Source organism: Lissotriton helveticus, chromosome 2_1 (genome assembly GCF_964261635.1).
Source record: "Lissotriton helveticus chromosome 2_1, aLisHel1.1, whole genome shotgun sequence".
Lineage (NCBI taxonomy): Eukaryota > Metazoa > Chordata > Amphibia > Caudata > Salamandridae > Lissotriton > Lissotriton helveticus.
Window position 1 is genome coordinate 1,100,213,384 of NC_136059.1, and position 17,765 is coordinate 1,100,231,148.

General features: G+C 44.5%; 1 protein-coding gene across 1 annotated transcript in view; it reads left to right on the plus strand.

Annotated features, from left to right (window-relative positions):
• The window catches only part of SNAPC3 (small nuclear RNA activating complex polypeptide 3), a 243,388-nt gene that overhangs the window by 155,744 nt on the left and 69,879 nt on the right, over positions 1-17,765 (plus strand). The window contains exon 3 of the mRNA XM_078675911.1: positions 5,955-6,039. Within this exon, the coding sequence (XP_078532037.1) occupies positions 5,955-6,039 (85 nt within the window). The remainder of the gene's footprint in view (positions 1-5,954; positions 6,040-17,765) is intronic.

Genomic DNA, 17,765 nt, shown 5'->3' on the forward strand with positions numbered 1-17,765 from the left:
CATGCGCGCCATCAACAAGACGTCTCCTTAAACTCTCGGGGGGAATGAGCCTAACACCCCGCATAAGGATGCCATCTTCAACCGTGAGCTCATCAGCCACCTTAACGAAAGTCTGGAATTGTCCTGAGACATTTTTCTCTTTAGGCCAACCTTTTTTTAAGAAACTTAGGACCTGAACAAGCACCTCATCTTTCAACATCTCCCTTCTCCATTCTGCTTCATTGACAGCACACATACCCTCAAGATCCAGAGCAGCAACAAAACAATCTTCTTAATCGTCGTCCTTTTCAAAATCAGATTCATGACCAGAAATAGGGAATCGTGAAAAATAGTCCGCTCTGACATTCTTCGAACCTGGCAAATAGACAACATCAAAATTGTACTGGAGTAGCTTAGTTGATAACCTCGCAATTCGCGGGGTATGCTCTTTGATCTTTTCACCAGACAAAATAGAAACTAAAGGATTATGATCAGTGCGTATGACAAAGTGACTACCCCAGAGAAAAGAGTTGAATTTCCTCACAGCCCACCAGCAGGCTAAAAGCTCCTTCTCTATCACAGAAAAATTCACTTCAGCACCACGCAACACCCTTGAAGCATACGCAATAGTGTTGTCAACCTGACCACTCTTCTGAGTGAGCACGGCCCCAAGACCAAATCCACTTGCATCCACAGTCACCACACACTCCTCATTTGGATCAAACGCTTTAAGAACACTGTCACTCACCAACTGAGACTTAATCCACATGAAAATTTCTTGACATTTCTTATCCCAAACAAAAGGCACATTTTTTTTAACATATTGGTAAGTGGATGAACCTTCGATGCATAATCTTTGATAAACCTGGAATAGAACTCACTGAGTCCTATGAAGGATTTCAAACCTGCCTTATCAACTGGATGAGATGCATCCACAATTGCTTTTACCAAACCTGGACGTGGCTCTACCCCATTGTGTGAGACAACATGACCAAGGAATTCCATCTTTTCTTTAAGAAAAACACACTTTTCCCGTTTAAGAACAATGCCTTTGTTCTGCATTATTTCCAAAACTTGATTCAGAGAACCATTATGATCCTCTATGTTTTGTCCAAAGATCAAAACATCATCCTGGAAGACAATTACTCCAGGGGTGTCTTTAAACATTTGACTCATCAACCTTTGAAAAACAGCTGCCGCCGACGCAAGGCCGAACGGCATTCTACAATATTGGAAACTGCCAAATTGAGAGACAAATGCAGTCAAATGTTTAGAGGACTCACCCAGCACAACCTGATGGTACGCGGAAGCTAGGTCTAACTTAGTGAACCATTTTGCGCCTCTGGTAAGGGATAACAAATCTGTAATTTTTGGCAAGGGGTGTGAGTCAATCCAGATGTTTTTATTTAGACTGCGCAAATCCACACAGACGCGCAAATCACCATTCCTTTTTCTGGCGACAACAAGAGGAGACAACCACAAGGATGACTCAATCGGTTCAATGATCCCCTTCTTGCATAACTCAATAAGTTCGGACTCAAGACTATCTCTTACACTAAAAGGGACGCTTCTGACTTTGTGTTTGATAGGAATGGCCCCATCTTTAACCTTAATCTCATGATTAAAATCCTTGATCCTACCTAGTCCCTTTCCAAAAACAGTGGTAAATTTGCGAGACAGACTCTCAACGTAGTCATCAGAGTCAACAACGGCAAGACTCGCAATACAATTGTCAGGTTCAGCTAAACCAACTTGTTCTTTTGCCCCTGGTCTCAGGATCAATCCAAACAAACCTCCATGAAACCACCCCAAAATGTTCAACCCTTTAATTGCGACATATATTTTCCCAAAAATTCTCCTGTCCCTGAACTGTAGAACATCTTCAAAATAGCCAAGCAGAGCTATTCTACGTCCTTCAAAAGAAACAGGAGCTCTATCAGGAGGTTCAAGTTTTTTCTCTGGCCATGTTTCCTCAAATAATTCTTGAGTGATCATAGTCACTCTTGCTCCTGAATCTACCAGTAGGGAAACCACTTTATCACCTACACCAACATTTTCGTAGGGATCAACACAATCAGAAGGGTCACCAGCAATGACTCCATCCTCACGCACAGCTACAACCATCACTTTTGTTTCGCTTTTGTCATTATCATTCAAATGTGAATTTTCACGTACAACTACAACCATATCTCTGAGATCGTCTTGGATGGTGTTAACTTGATTTGTACCCATACTTATATTATCTTGCATATCCGAAACATTTCCTACCCCATTGACATTACCTAGACTTTGTGGTTTACTGACAATAGAAAAATTTCCCTGTCTAGGATTCTGACAAATTTTGGCAAAGTGACCATATTTTCCACAATTACGACAAACAGAACTCCTAGCAGGACAAAATTTGTTATTCTTGTTGTGTGAAAGATTTCCACACCTATAACAAATGTCATTTCTAGGAAACGGATTTCTTTCAGAACGTTGAAAATTGGGAATATTGTTCTTCTCGAAGCGTTGTTGACCAGGAACTGATCTGTTGTCTCTGTTCTCCTTAGTTCTAACCAACGAAACTGCTTCATCACTCTTCTTTTCGAGTTCCTTAACTTCTTTTTTGGATAACTCGATACTTTTAGCAGTTCGGATAGTCTCTTCCAGAGTAGGATTTCCTAGGGTAAGCAGCTTTTGCTGTATCGACTTGTCAGTGCACTTGCATATGTACTGATCTCTAATTAGTTGCTCTCTGAAACCCTCAAATTCGCATTCTGCGCTCAACAGTCTCAGACCAGATACATAGGTCTCAACGTCTTCTCCAGGCAGCTGTTCTCTCTTAAAGAATTTATGTCTGATTACTACAAGACTTGGTTTGATGTCAAATCTTAATTCCAATCTCATTCTTGCCTCGACATATTCATCCACATCTTCTTCTGCGTTGTTCCTTACTAGAGGGGGTGAATGTTTATAAATCTCTCTACCTTCGAAACCCAATGAATGTAGTAATAAAAATTTCTTCCTTTCTGCGCGATATCTTGACGCGCCAATTGCACCTAAATAGGTTTCAAATGCGTCGAACCACTTCCTCCAAGCAATTGGTGGATTACCCGGTGTCTCAAGAAAATGTGGAGGAGGAGAAACTGATTGCATGGTGCACTAGAATCTTATTTTGTTAAGATATATATATTTATTTATCCCAAATCAACGTTGTGTAGCTGTGTTGAATTGAGATTTGGGATAAGCACAAAGTTTATCACTGCATGTACAAGGAATGGAAAACAGGTTTGTTTTAAATGTACTCTCTTCTTTAGGATGCGTTTTCTTTCTTCTTTTTTTTTTTTAACTTTTCCTTTATTCCTTCTGATTTAAATGTTTTATTTTTTCTTACAGACCACACTGTCAAAAAAAACGGATTTCTCAGGAAATGTGTAATGTTGCTATAGTAACGTTGTTAATAACGTCCTAGTCTTTGCGCGTTGAATTAACTGCGCTACGCGCTGCCAACCAATGTGTGCATACAACGACTTAGAAGGTATTATTTTCCTGACGCGAGACCGTGATACACAAAATGGCCGACTTTGACGTCATTGACGTGTAGCAACGTTGCCAACCATACGCGACTTCGGGACTCGCCAATCACGCAGCTAACGTCTCTTCAATGCGCAATACAGGAAAAGGTATCGAGTCGCTTTAGAAAATAAAACGACGTGTTATGCGCGCAGTTGACTTATCTTCATAAAAGCGCTCCTCTTCCTTCGCAATGAAGTGGATCTCCGTTGCTCTGATGAGTTGATCAGCACCGTCCTTGGTATCTTCAGCTTGACAGGTACGAGGTGAATTAAATGGTTTCTCGTCCGCAGATCGTCGCCATCAATTTTGTAGTGATAAAGTCAGGAGCACAGGAGACTTATTGGCTGTAGTTGATGTTTAATGCAGCTTAAGATGTATACAGCGACACAAGAGAGTACTAGGCTTCAACTGGAAAAGTACCAACATTCTACTCAACAGCACTAGAACTCTCATGGTCGAGAGTTCTATCTACAGGTGCAAGTGAGGCACAGCACAGAACATTACATAATGTTAGGGTAACGGTGAATGCTCTGGTATGGGCATATCGCACCACAGAGAACAGTGTTACGAAAATAATCCCTTTCAGTGTAATGAGAGGGCAGCGGCCAATACAAAGATGTCACCAGCATGGATGAAGGTTTTGACTAGTCAAGAAATAAGACTACATACAAGTTATATGAGAAAGGTGGTGGAAAATAAAAGTGGGTGATTTAATTTAATTGAAAGCCTGGAAGCATTGAAGGTAGTCTCACAAAGTTTTGAGGTCCCTCTAGAGTAGAAGTATACAAATTGTTTATCTTGAAGAATGGAGAGCGATGGAATGTGAAAAGAGGAGAATTGTATGTGAGAGGAATTGTTATCAAGACAGAAGCAGAGGAGAACCGCAGTAACTTTATAATGATGGAGGATGCTGATGGTTTGGGAAAGAAGGCCCAGGGGTCAGGTGAGAGAGAGTAATGGTGAAGGTCATGAGGGTGGAGCACAGAGGATCATAGATCACAGGTCGCCAAGACTTTGTGTACCACCAAGATATCTAAATGATTATATTTGCAGTGCATAATATGATGTTTATCTATGTACATTATGTTTCTTTACCGTAACTGTATTCTGCAAAGTGTGTTTTATTTATTTAAAGGGAAGATGTGTTGTACTTGTGTTCATTATTTGCGAAAGTGTCTGTAGCTTTAAGCTTGAATGTAATAGTGCCTGTGTTCTAACATTCATTCCTGTGCTCTATGACTGGTGCTTTCTCTCTTGGGAGTCATTTGTATGCTGGCTGGAGAGGGAGCACCAACTGCAGTCACTTGTGTCCTAATAAAGTCTTGTTTCAGCCCTCTACTAGCACTTGGAGGTGCATCTTAAGACTTCCCAAGACTGGCCCGTTGCACCTGCTTCCCCCAAGGGAAGGCCCACTCACAGATGGATTCAGAATCTCATCTCCTTTACCCATCTATGCACAAGACTTTCAAAGAAAGGGCCTCCTGGGACAGGAACTGCTCTCCTAATCTCATTAAATTGGCAACATGAACCATTGAACTACATCATATCTGCTTAGAACACACCCTTTGTTTGTCCCAGAGGAGTGGAATTGTTTTTATCCAGACAAGGGGATCTGCCTCCCAGCCTTCATTCTGCAGATCTTCTTACATCGGAGACGATGCATAACATTGATGTCAGACACACTCCTCAGTGCTGTCTGGACAAAATCCGGGGCCTCTTTTCTTCTGAACAGCTTTTTGTCACATTCGGGAGTGCATCCATAACCACTCTCATCCCATGGATCACCTCCTTTTTTCTAGTTAACACTCCATGTATGGTATGTTGTTCTGTTAAATGACTATGCATAACGCCAAATGATGGGACCCCTGCAGAATCTGAAGAGTCTTCCCTGAGTCTCATACCTCGTGTAAATTCATTGGCCTTTGCCTGAATGCCCCCCCTCCCCGAAGGGTTGGGGGCTCTTGAATGCTTAGGGCCACCCTACCCTAAATTTTCATGTCATGTATCTGTCCGGCACATTCAAGGTGCCAACATGGGCTACCCTGCACACATTCTGCAGTCACTGCCTTCTGTTGAAGCAGCGAGTTGTTAAGCTAAGAGCTCTTAAAAAATATTTTTGCGTAAGGCATTGACTTCTGATGCCGCCTTTCTTCTCTTGCTTATCTCACATACTTTACTGTTCGCGTAACTTCAGGTTGCGAGAAGGAGAGTTCCAGCTCATAAGAGTGCGTTGAAGTAGGCTTTATGGTGACTGCTTTGAGAAGCAGTTTCTGATCCTAGTACTGCTAGCAGTGTGCCCGCTGGTTACAGGAGAAAGCCTATTGACCAGGAGTAATGGAGTCACCTTACTGAAATTGTTTGCTTTTTTATTGTAAGAAGGCATAATACTTAATACTAATCTCAATTCTTTTAAATAGAATCAGGAAGAAGATGCAGGAGCGACGAGATGAAACTATAATGATTGATCGTATTTGCAGACAGGAAAAATTTAACTATGCTTGGGTAAGACTTCTTTGTATTTTCCTAATGGCTGTCAACTCTTAATGTCTGCATCCTTCCTCTGTTCCCTCACCTACCAGCTGGTTGGTGCAGTAATAATTTGCAACCACAGCTTTACATTTATTTTTTGCAGATTGACCGAATAATTTATATATCCTGTTAGACGTTCACATAAGACTGTGATATTTTTTGCTTTGAGGATCATAAGCAACGTCTGTCTCTTGGATCATTAGGTCTACTAAACATGCTCAAGGTGATTGGGGATCTTAATGCTACCGCAGTTCTCTGAGTACCCACTGGTTTCAACATTGGCGTTTGAATTATCCCAAGGATCTGTATATCATCACTCATGAATTATGCATATGGCCGCCATCAGTAATTTTGTGTTGATTGGATAGTTGTCTAGTGCGCCCGTTCTTTGCACCAATTGTTTTGCTAGTATTGTTGCAAACATGGTTTGCTAATACTGGTTTGACAATAATCAGCAGCAAAACCCAAGATACCTCGACAACATTGAGCTTGCAGGTGTGTAAAGGGACAAAGAATCAGAAAAATAGTTTACCCCAAGAGAGTTTGGAAGTAAGAAGAGTAAATGTGGACCCCAAAAGAGGAAAAAGATGCAAGAAAAAGATGAACCATGGAGAGGTGACTTAGAACTACCTTGAGACACAAGACAAAGAAAGGTGAATGAGGAAGCAATAAATCAAAGGCCAGAATATCTGGAATTGTTGTCAGATTTGAAGGAAGAGGGCAGAGCAAACAGAATATGAAAACAATACAGTAGTCAGCCTTTCCAAAAGGATTAAATATGACAGTTTGGACATATTGGAGTAGAAATTAGGCACTTCTATTAATGCTGAGGTCGAAGCCTGTAGATATAAAAATAGATCAGTTAAATCCTCCCAGAACTCACATTTAAGAAATAATTTCAAAAATAAGTGTCTAAACCATATTGAAGAGAGACTAATGATTCTAAATTGAGGTTTATACAAATTATTTCAGAATAATGATAATATAAATAAATGCTTTAAAAAAATCTGTTTTTATTAAAAATGTCTATATTTATGTACATATTTTTAATTCTAAAAAGTCCACAAACTCTTAACTCTCCTTACCAAATTGAACTTTTAAACAAATGAATAAGAAGCTGTGAGCCACCTGTGATTTCTCTCAACCACTGCACCAAACCTCCCCAAAAGTCTAAAATACCAAGTCTATCCATTATTGAAATCTAACATTACCATGCAAAGACTCACCAAGCCATCGGGCAGCCGTGAGGGAAACGGCGGTGATTTTGGCAGTTAGGGAGCACTGGGAGACTCCCTGAACCTCGACCCGGTTGCGGGTTGCCTCTACGCCATCGGGCAGCCGTGAGGGGAACGGCACTACATCCCCCAGAAACCTCGGGGACGGCGGCGCACCTGTGACGGGTGCAGAGCGCCAGGAGGCGATATTTAACATCCCGCGGTAGCGAGCGCTGTGGGGGCCGCATGCAAAGACTCACCAAGCCATCGGGCAGCCGTGAGGGAAACGACGGTGATTTTGGCAGTTAGGGAGCACTGGGAGACTCCCTGAACCTCGACCCGGTTGCGGGTTGCCTCTACGCCATCGGGCAGCCGTGAGGGGAACGGCACTACATCCCCCAGAAGCCTCAGGGACGGCGGCGCACCTGTGACGGGTGCAGAGCGCCAGGAGGCGATATTTAACATCCCGCGGCAGCGAGCGCTGTGGGGGCCGCATGCAAAGACTCACCAAGCCATCGGGCAGCCGTGAGGGAAACGGCGGTGATTTTGGCAGTTAGGGAGCACTGGGAGACTCCCTGAACCTCGACCCGGTTGCGGGTTGCCTCTACGCCATCGGGCAGCCGTGAGGGGAACGGCACTACATCCCCCAGAAGCCTCGGGGACGGCGGCGCACCTGTGACGGGTGCAGAGCGCCAGGAGGCGATATTTAACATCCCGCGGCAGCGAGCGCTGTGGGGGCCGCATGCAAAGACTCACCAAGCCATCGGGCAGCCGTAAGGGAAACGGCGGTGATTTTGGCAGTTAGAGAGCACTGGGAGACTCCCTGAACCTCGACCCGGTTGCGGGTTGCCTCTACGCCATCGGGCAGCCGTGAGGGGAACGGCACTACATCCCCCAGAAGCCTCGGGGACGGCGGCGCACCTGTGACGGGTGCAGAGCGCCAGGAGGCGATATTTAACATCCCGCGGCAGCGAGCGCTGTGGGGGCCACATGCAAAGACTCACCAAGCCATCGGGCAGCCGTGAGGGAAACGGCGGTGATTTTGGCAGTTAGGGAGCACTGGGAGACTCCCTGAACCTCGACCCGGTTGCGGGTTGCCTCTACGCCATCGGGCAGCCGTGAGGGGAACGGCACTACATCCCCCAGAAGCCTCGGGGACGGTGGCACACCTGTGACGGGTGCAGAGCGCCAGGAGGCGATATTTAACATCCCGCGCCCTCTCGCCCCGTGAGTCGCGCCCGTGGGAGCGCCCGGGGCTAAGCCCGGGCAAAGGGCGGGCCGCCTGTGGCCGTCAGGGGCAGGAGGAGGCAGGGCAGGGCCAGAGACCCTGTGCAAATTATCCGGTGACCTCCATTTCCCCGGTAAAGTGACTGGAAGTGCTGAATGACTAATTGTAACTGCTGCGCCATTAACATTGGGTGTTTAGTCCATTGACTTAGACTGCGCATAGGTTAGCTCTCATTACAGTATACTAGTATTCATGCCGGGGTCAAAGAAGGACAAGGCTATTGTGGGGGCGGGAACCATTGACAAATTTTTAGTAAAAATGGTAAACAAGATCAATAATGACAGAAGGGCTTCCCTGGGTAGAGGTAATCTTTCAGATCAGGATCAGTCCACGGAGGGTCTTTCCCCCCCGGAGGTTCTTGCGGAGACTGACATTGTCACCGATATCGGACCCGAGGTAACCAATGCAGTGAGTAGAAGCATTGATTCACCGGGCTCCAGATATAGAAGTTCCTGACAAGTCTCCCTCGGATTCGGAGGAGGAGGTGGTACGTGCCCACATACACACTAGACCTGTTAGAACCTGCAGGAAGCAGCAAATCAAAAGGGGGGGAAGGTACACTTATAAAAGAAGGGCAGATACCCATCTGCCAGATAACCATACCTCCCCTGAGTCAACTGCGACTTTGGAGGGTAAGAACGAGACAAACATAACTCTGAGCCCAGATCAGTTTGGCTTGTTAATTCGTACCTTGGAAGCCAAATTTGAATCAAAACTAGCGGAATCTCTCCAACCTCTAGTGTGCAAACTGGATAATGTTACCGCTGAGGTAAAAAGACTAGGAGGTTTGTTAGAGAAACAGCTAGCCCATATAGATAAGTTTAACCCCCCACTCCCCTCAACTAGAATAGATCCCCTTGAGAGTGGTGGGAAGGAGGTAGCCAAGGTGGCTAAAAAAACGCATGCCTCACAACAGTCTACCAGAGTTGATTTAGAATCCCCTGGTCCTTCTGTCCCACCCCCATTTCCGCCTGTTAGGTCAGTAGTACACCCAAAGCCAGGGCCTGTTACCAATCCGACTGCCGCCCCAAGTAGGAGAAGTAATTTTATTAATCTCCCCCCGGAGTGTGCCCCCTACGTAATTGTATTGGCAAATGTCCCGCCTCAAAACTCGCTCTCGGTTGAGTCACCTGAGGAGTCACATCATTCCCTCAAAAATAAAGTTGTATCCTGGTTGAGCTCAAAATGTGGTTTTCCTGCAAAATATGCAGGAGAAATTATCACAACAAGGAGGGTAAATTGGATTGGTCCCACACGCAAAACCTGCAGTGGTGATTGCGTGATAGTACATTTTAAATACCCTCAACACGTGGCCACAGTCCTGCTAAGGGCAGCTTCAATGACTAACGATGACAACAGTATTTGTGTGCGTCCACTGGAATATTTTTACAATAGTCTCCCAGGAGCCCCCACCCCTAGCCTAGGATTGGGTCCCTTTATATCGTCTGGTCCACGGTCCACTTGTCCAAGTCAGGGACTAGGCAGGGAGAATTTCTTTAGATTTGGTCCTCAGATCGCAACACATAATAGGTTTGACGCACTCTCAGGACTTGAGCTGTGCGATTGACGGAGGGCCGGAGAGGGTATGGTTGACGAAGCTATAGTGGACCCTGCCCCTATGGCTCCTGTACCTTCTGCTAACGTTGGATATAAACCGGTAATGGGTACCCCTGATAAGGGGGATAAGGTTAGGCTGTTAAGCTGGAATATTGCCGGCCTACGGTCCAAGAGAGGAGACCCAAACTGGTTAAATTTTGTAAAGCTATATGACATTGTCGCTATGCAGGAGACTTGGGAAATGGAATGCGATTTTTGGTTGGATGGCTTTACTTCATTTTTCGTACCTGCTGTGCCCTCTCCAGCGGGAAGGAACAGAGGGGGTCTTCTGATGTTGGTCTCGGTGAATGTAAAAGGTAAAATTATAAAGGTTGATTGCGCCACGCATAACTTCCTTGTTATAGAGGTAACTTTGGTTGATGGTAGCAAAATACTCTTCGCAAACTGTTATAACTCCCCACATGGCTACCCTGCTAATGAGCATTTACTGTGGCTAACATATTTTTTAACTGTCTACAAGGAAAAGCAAACCACTTATTGTCATTTTATTTTGTTGGGTGATTTTAATGTACATTTGTGTTCAAATTGTGACCTAATCGACTCAGATGGCCCCGACAGTATTTCCCCCCCGCATTTTGAACATAACCAGAAGGGGGAGGTTCTTGAAAACCTACTAGCCAGTAATGATCTGTATGAGGCAGAATTGTATGATAAAAGTTCACGTGTAGCCATATATACTGGAAGGGAATGTGAATCGATAATTGATTACATTTTTCTATCGTTAGGCCTTCTTAAATATGTGATTTCATATAATGCATTACCCATGTCATCAAGTGATCACAACCCCGTGGGGATGGAGTTAGCTAATGGCTTTTCACTCCTAAATTCATCTGCTACTCCACAGGTTGTATTACCAGTTAAAGCGAAAGATCAGGGGAGGAGGATCAAATGGGGACAGGTAGTTCCAGATGTTTTTTTCCTTAACATAACGTTAATGGCTGCAGAAGATTTAAATATTTGTGTTAACCCTCTCTCTAAGAGCGAGGAGGTTCTAACTTCTTTTGAAGGTGTCTGTCGGACAGTGGCCTTGAATTTATCAGCTAAAGTCCAGGGAGATAAAAATAGACCGGTAATGGGCTGGTTTGACAAAAACTGCAGTAAAGCCCATAACCTCCTTAAAAAAGCACTTAATGCTCGCCCGAGGGATAAAGTCTTAGTGGGGCAGCGCAGAAAGGATTATTCCAGGGCTATCCAAGCACGTAAAAATGAATTAAAGTGTGAAGCTTGGGCTGAGCTCATGGACAAAGCTACCCTAAAAAATAGTGCCAAGTTCTGGTCAATTATTAATACCCCACAGTTCTCCCGCGACCAAAATGCGGTGTTGGAACTTAATATCTCTGAGGAAGACTGGCTTAGCCATTTTGAAAAAATATACGGTAGCAACATGAAGCAGGAATCTTTTGAGGTCCCTGCGTCCGAATTCCCCTTGGCACCAGTTAGATTTGATACAGTTGAAGTAATTAAAGCAATCGAGGGTACCGCGGGTCGAAAGGCCCCGGGCCCTGATGGGGTTCCCGCTGATATGTTTAAGGCAAACTCTTTGTACTGGGCTGATATTTTAACTAAAGTTTTTAATGCCTCAGTTACTGTGGGATTTCCCAAATCTTGGTCCAGAGCAACTATAATCCCCGTGTTTAAAAAAGGCCAGAGGGGAGACCCAAGATGCTATAGGCCTATATCATTGTTGGACTCCTCTATTAAAATCTTAGGGAAGGTTGTCCTGGCTAGAATAACATCTTGGGTCAGTGGGAATAATATTCTGACAGATGTACAGTACGGTTTTAGAGCGGGGAGGAGGACGGAGGACCAATGCCTCAATCTTCACCTCATAATATCTAAGTACACAAGGGCAAAAAAGGGATTCATATTCCTAGGCTTCATGGACCTATCCACAGCCTTTGATCTAGTCAATAGATCAAGGCTGTGGACTATGCTCTTGAAAATGGGCCTTGACTGCTCATTGGTGCATTTCCTGGCGGAGTTGCATAAAGATCTAAATGCCTCCATTAGGATGACAACAGAGGGGAAATGTACAGCGAGCTTTAGGTCCTGCAGAGGGGTACGCCAAGGCTGTATTTTGGCCCCCATGTTATTCACGTTATACGTGAATTCATTGGAGACTAACCTAACAGCTGTCACTCAGGATATTCCGTGCATGGGGGGTACACCAATTCCGGTGCTCCTCTATGCCGACGACGCGGTGCTGATAGCCAGGACCCCGATTGCCCTACAGAAGCTGCTTGATTCCTTTGGAACTTTTATGTCTAGTCTAGATTTGGTGATAAATAGTGGTAAATCCCATACAATGTCAGTGGGTTGCTCTAAAATTAAAGATAAAATCTTTTTCTGTGGCAGTGAGGTTATCTCTAGCGTAAAGGTCTTCACCTACTTGGGGGGTAGTATTTGATCATAGGGGTACTTGGACACCACAGCTAACATCCAAGGCGAATGCGGTGAGAAGTTCTGCTTCCGCAGTTTTGGGGTTCGCTAAAAGACTAGGGGGGAAACCCACAGAGGCGATCCTGGCTATTTACAAAGCCAAAACAGTCTCCATTGCAAGATATGGGGCTGCGATCTGGGGGTTTGTAAAACCTGACCGCATCCAAATGGAGGAAAACAAATTTTTGCGGTCTTTGCTGGGCCTACCTCAGTCAACAGCGACTTACTCCTTACACCTTGAGCTAGGACTGGAATATAGCACAGACATGTTAAAACTAGCACCGATCCTGTTATGGATTAAGCTCTGGCTAAATCCGAACCTTAGTCTTAATCATAAGATCATTAAGGATTGTCTCAAATTAGATCACAGGAGGGATATTCAGTGGTTGTCCTATGTAGAGACCTTGGCTGTGAAGCTAGGACGCCCTGAGATTTTTGCTAGACCAGAATCCCTGTGTAAAGCAGATCTAGAATGGGTGAAGATTAACTTCACTAGGCTCTGTGTTGCCAAGCGTGAAGCGGATGAGCTAGATAAACCCTCAGTGAGGGCACATCATCTCTTGAGTTGGCTCCTTGTTTGTCAGTGGTGACACATTTTTTCCATAGATGGTTACTAACAAAATTCTGTTTCAATCAAATCCATATGGTTCTTTGGGATGTGAAAGGATGGTGTAGGCTTGAGGACTCTACTCCATGTAAATGTGATGATCAGTCCGTCCAGGACACTGCACACTTTTTATTTTTTTGCCCCTGGTATTCCGAACCCCGGAATCGGTTTGTAAAACCAATGTTGAAAGAGATGAGATTTTCGCAGTATAAGCCCGCATTGCTATTTCTGCAAATGATGGAAACCCCCGTAATTATGTACTGTATCGCCAGTTTTCTGGCTGCATCTATAAGAATTAGGAGATCAAGATTGGACTCTTGACGCTGGAAGCTAACTATTCTGGATCATGTATTCAAATAATGGATTGTTGGGCTTGAATGGAAATGAAATTGTGTAATTATTTTTATTTTTTAATGGGTTTTAACTGTCATTTTGACTGAAATCGGATTAATTGACCTTTTAAACATGTTTTAGATAGTTTTATTAATGTTTAGTATACTTTTATGATTTTAATTAATCGAATAAAGTGGTTTTGACTTGACTTGATGTACATATTTTTAATTCTAAAAAGTCCACAAACTCTTAACTCTCCTTACCAAATTGAACTTTTAAACAAATGAAAATGAAGCTGTGAGCCACCTGTGATTTCTCTCAACCACTGCACCAAACCTCCCCAAAAGTCTAAAATACAAAGTCTATCCATTATTGAAATCTAACATTACCATCTTCTTCGCTTAAAAAATGTTAAAAAATCCATAAGGACCTAAAGAGTAACTTAAATACCTAAACGACCCACCCTAAAATGGTAATTCTTCTAATAATTTGATGCACACTGATCAAAACCAAGGACTCCACCAGTCACTCGTCATCTGCCGATGATCCAGTCGCTGTCACTCTGTTTGCAAGACATCACTGCATTAATTGTAAGACTCCTTAGCTCTTTTCCAGAAGACCACAAATTCCACTCTTCACTAAAATCTGTTCAGGTAGGTCCTCTCCTCTGGGGAAAAAAGTTAGGAGCCAGAGACTACCAAAGTCTAGGACCATTGAGAAAGCTGTTTTAACGTAACTTTTGGCTAACATTTGCAGTGACTTATTAAACATGTGTTCTATCCCAAAGGCAACACCACACTGATAACAATCCAAATATTCAGCATTGTTTTTCACATTCTTTATGAAGGTGATGCATGCCTTCTCATACATCTCGACCTCTCTGGCACCCTTGACACAATTGACCACAACTATCTGCTTAACATTCTCATGGGAATGTAAAACAACGTCCTGAAATAGTATCAGTCGTTCCTCTCAACATGATAACTGTTTGTAAACAAGCATTTGCAATGCAATAGGTCTCGCATTAGGAAAGTTTGAGCCATTGGTATTGTAAATGACACAGTTTTTATTTATGTGTTGGTTTTGAAAATAGCGAAATTAATAGCTTTGTCATTTACAATTTCAATAGTTTTAACTTTCGCAAATGTGACACCTATAGCATTTGTAATGCAATATGTGTTGTATTTACAGTGCTTGGGCCCTCAAGCCAAACCTAAAAATAGAAGGGGCTAGTGAGTGAAAGGCATTGTGTAAAAAGTGAAAGGCATTAACCTTTAAACAGATAGGTAACGCAGATACATCAGAAAAGATATCTTCTCTTCCACCGTTATATGGGGAGAATCATTCTCAGCTCTCGAGCAGAAAGGAAACATTTACCTGCAAACACACGAGCCTTTTCAATCTACCAACTGAGTCAGAAATAGAAGCCATTAATACCGGACGTGGTACCTGCTGCTGAGGTCACAGGTCCCCTGGTGGCATATTTCACCACATTATTTCAGATCGGAAATGCTGCAGTAAAAGGTTATTCAGGGATGCAAGGAGCGACAGTGAAGACTGAGCAGGCCTCTAAGCAGGGGTCTGGCAGGGGGTTGTTCTGCACAGCTAGCAGCAGCCATCGTCCCCTGACCCCTAGGACTGAACATACAATGGCAGAGCCAGCTTATAGTCATCCACGCCCAGAGCCTCAACAAGAGGAGTTAGTTGAGGTCATGCAATTTTATCAATACCGTGCCCCTATACGAGTGATATCACCTTAGTCTAACCTGTTTTGATTGTTTTCAACACAAGCAGTGTTGATGTATACAATCAACACTGCTTCTGGTGAACACACACAGCGTGAAATTATATATTTTGACAGTTCAGGCCCTATTATTTACCCAACCATGTGGCAACCCTAGATAAGAACACCTGGCCTAGTAGTAAAAGAATGACGGATGAAGGCCAAAAACGAAAATAATATTTTAATTCCCCCCACATTTAACGAGGCTGCTTGCTCGTAAGGAGTTTTCATAGTATTGGCAGCACAATCCCAAGCGAGCCATCAGGTCTCGGTGCGCACATTACAAAGAGGCTGGAGAGTCTCGTGTCAAATATTAGTAGCATGCCTTCCCGTGACGCTCTCACGATATTTTCCTGCAAAAGAGTACGTCTCCCAGAAGACCTGTCTACAATTGAAGCTGCGTTTCACATCTGATTATGTAGAGCAACTAGCTCACCTATCCACAGGGAGACAGATAAACATGTGTATCCCGGAAGCAGTTCTCGCATGCCACTGCTGTGCGTGCAGGGCCAGCCTTAGGCATGTGCAAGGTGTGCACCTGCACAGGGCCGCCAAACCCCAGGGGCCGCCACGACAAGGATCAGATACATGAATCATACATATTTGTGGCGGCCCCTGGCAGGATTTGGCGGCCTCCGACCCTGGCTTCCACTTTTACTAACAGTTCCAAAGCCCTGACAGTGAGTCCTGCCAGAGCTCACTCAGACCCAGCAGTCAATAAATAGTAACTTTATTATTGTCTTAAACTAAGTTTACGGAGAAAACCACCGATCGTCTTCACAAGAATGACTGTAAAACTCTTCAAAACGTGTCAGCGGCGCCGGAATTCATATTACGTTTTATTTGATATTGTAATCCATGAGAGCCTTTGTTTTTCCTACATGGTGTGTTTCTGTAGCTGTGTCCGTGCCACATATGACTCTTGTAGGATGCACTCTGAACTGAGTCTCCGCTAGGTCCCTGGGGGAGCTCTGGTTCTGGGTGGGTGTGGGGTGAGTGGGTTTATAAAGGGCCACGACTGAGAGCTCTGGGCTGGCTGAAGGCAGAGCGAGTGTCTCACCGTGCCTGCCAGTGGGACACAGGTGTACAGTCTCAGACGACTTGCTCATGCAATCCTTGGCCTCTCGGCAGAGCGTGCTGAGCGATGGTTGCGTATATACATTTAAATGTAATTCTAAAGGAACGTTTGAGAAGGAGGTACAGCAAACGAAAATAAAATGCTTTATTTACAGGTGTAGAGGTCGGTCGTGGCGCACGCGTGACGTGCACAAGAGAGCAGAGTGATGAAGGGGACGGTGTCACACACAGCGAGAGTGCACAAGGCAGTGTTGTGAAGGGGGAGTGATTGTGTGATGTCTGGACGCACTGGCACAAAACTCTGCTGCTCTGCAGGGGGCCTGCGTGCGTCGAGGAACAGGACTTGAGGTCTTATAGTGTATGTAAGCCATGGCATGAAATGCACAGATCCAGCCTTTTGGGAAGAATTTCTAGTAACGCTTTTTTGGCCTCGGCCGTCTCAAGGACACCCTCCCCCCTTTTCAGCCATCTTTAGGCACCGAGTGAGATTGCACCCAGTGGGTGAGCGGGCAGAGGCAGTGAGGGGGAGACCTCATTTACCACGCAGTCTTTAAAACCACCAGCCTTTACAACAAGGTTACAAATGCAAAGAGAACAATTGATGGACAGCCACACTCTCTGTCCCTTCACACACGTGTACAGCACACACTCTGCCCCCTCAAGCTGTCCAGGCTGATGAGGGATGGCCAAGTCTAAACCGGGGTGCACTCTACAACGGGAGGAACAGTCGATCTGACGGGAGGTGAATGGACACAACTCACAATTCCGCCCCCCTACGTCTGAGATCAGAGTGAGCCGCTCCGGTCGCGCGCGCTGACGGTTAAAAACGTCCCTTGGTCGTAGCCCTCTCCCCCGCCGCAGCAGACAGTGCCCGCGCGGAACACCCCTCCTTCTCCACCGGTGGGCGCTGACGTTCAGAATGAAATGCGACACATTCATAGCTGCCAAGGTTTGAGATTGCTTATGAGTGACATTTCCATAATTTCAGTGTAATTATGAGTGACATTCAACGACTTTGAGTGACACTTTCTCGAGACCAAAATCAAGCAATGAAGATGAGGGAAACATATAGATATCAGAAATTCTAACCATTTGAGCAACAAGAAACTCTAAAATGATTTTAAACTGCTGCAAAGCACCAGGGAACTAAGGACACTGCAGGATGGATGAGTGTGCTTGCCAACCTTACAAGACATCTCACATTAGTTTCCCTTTTCTTTTCACACACTTTTATTACTAATGTGACTGGTAGCGCCCCCTCTCAGTCCTGCATGAAATCAAACTCAACCATGGACATCTGGTGTTTGACATCATGACAAATTAACCAACTACATGTGTGCA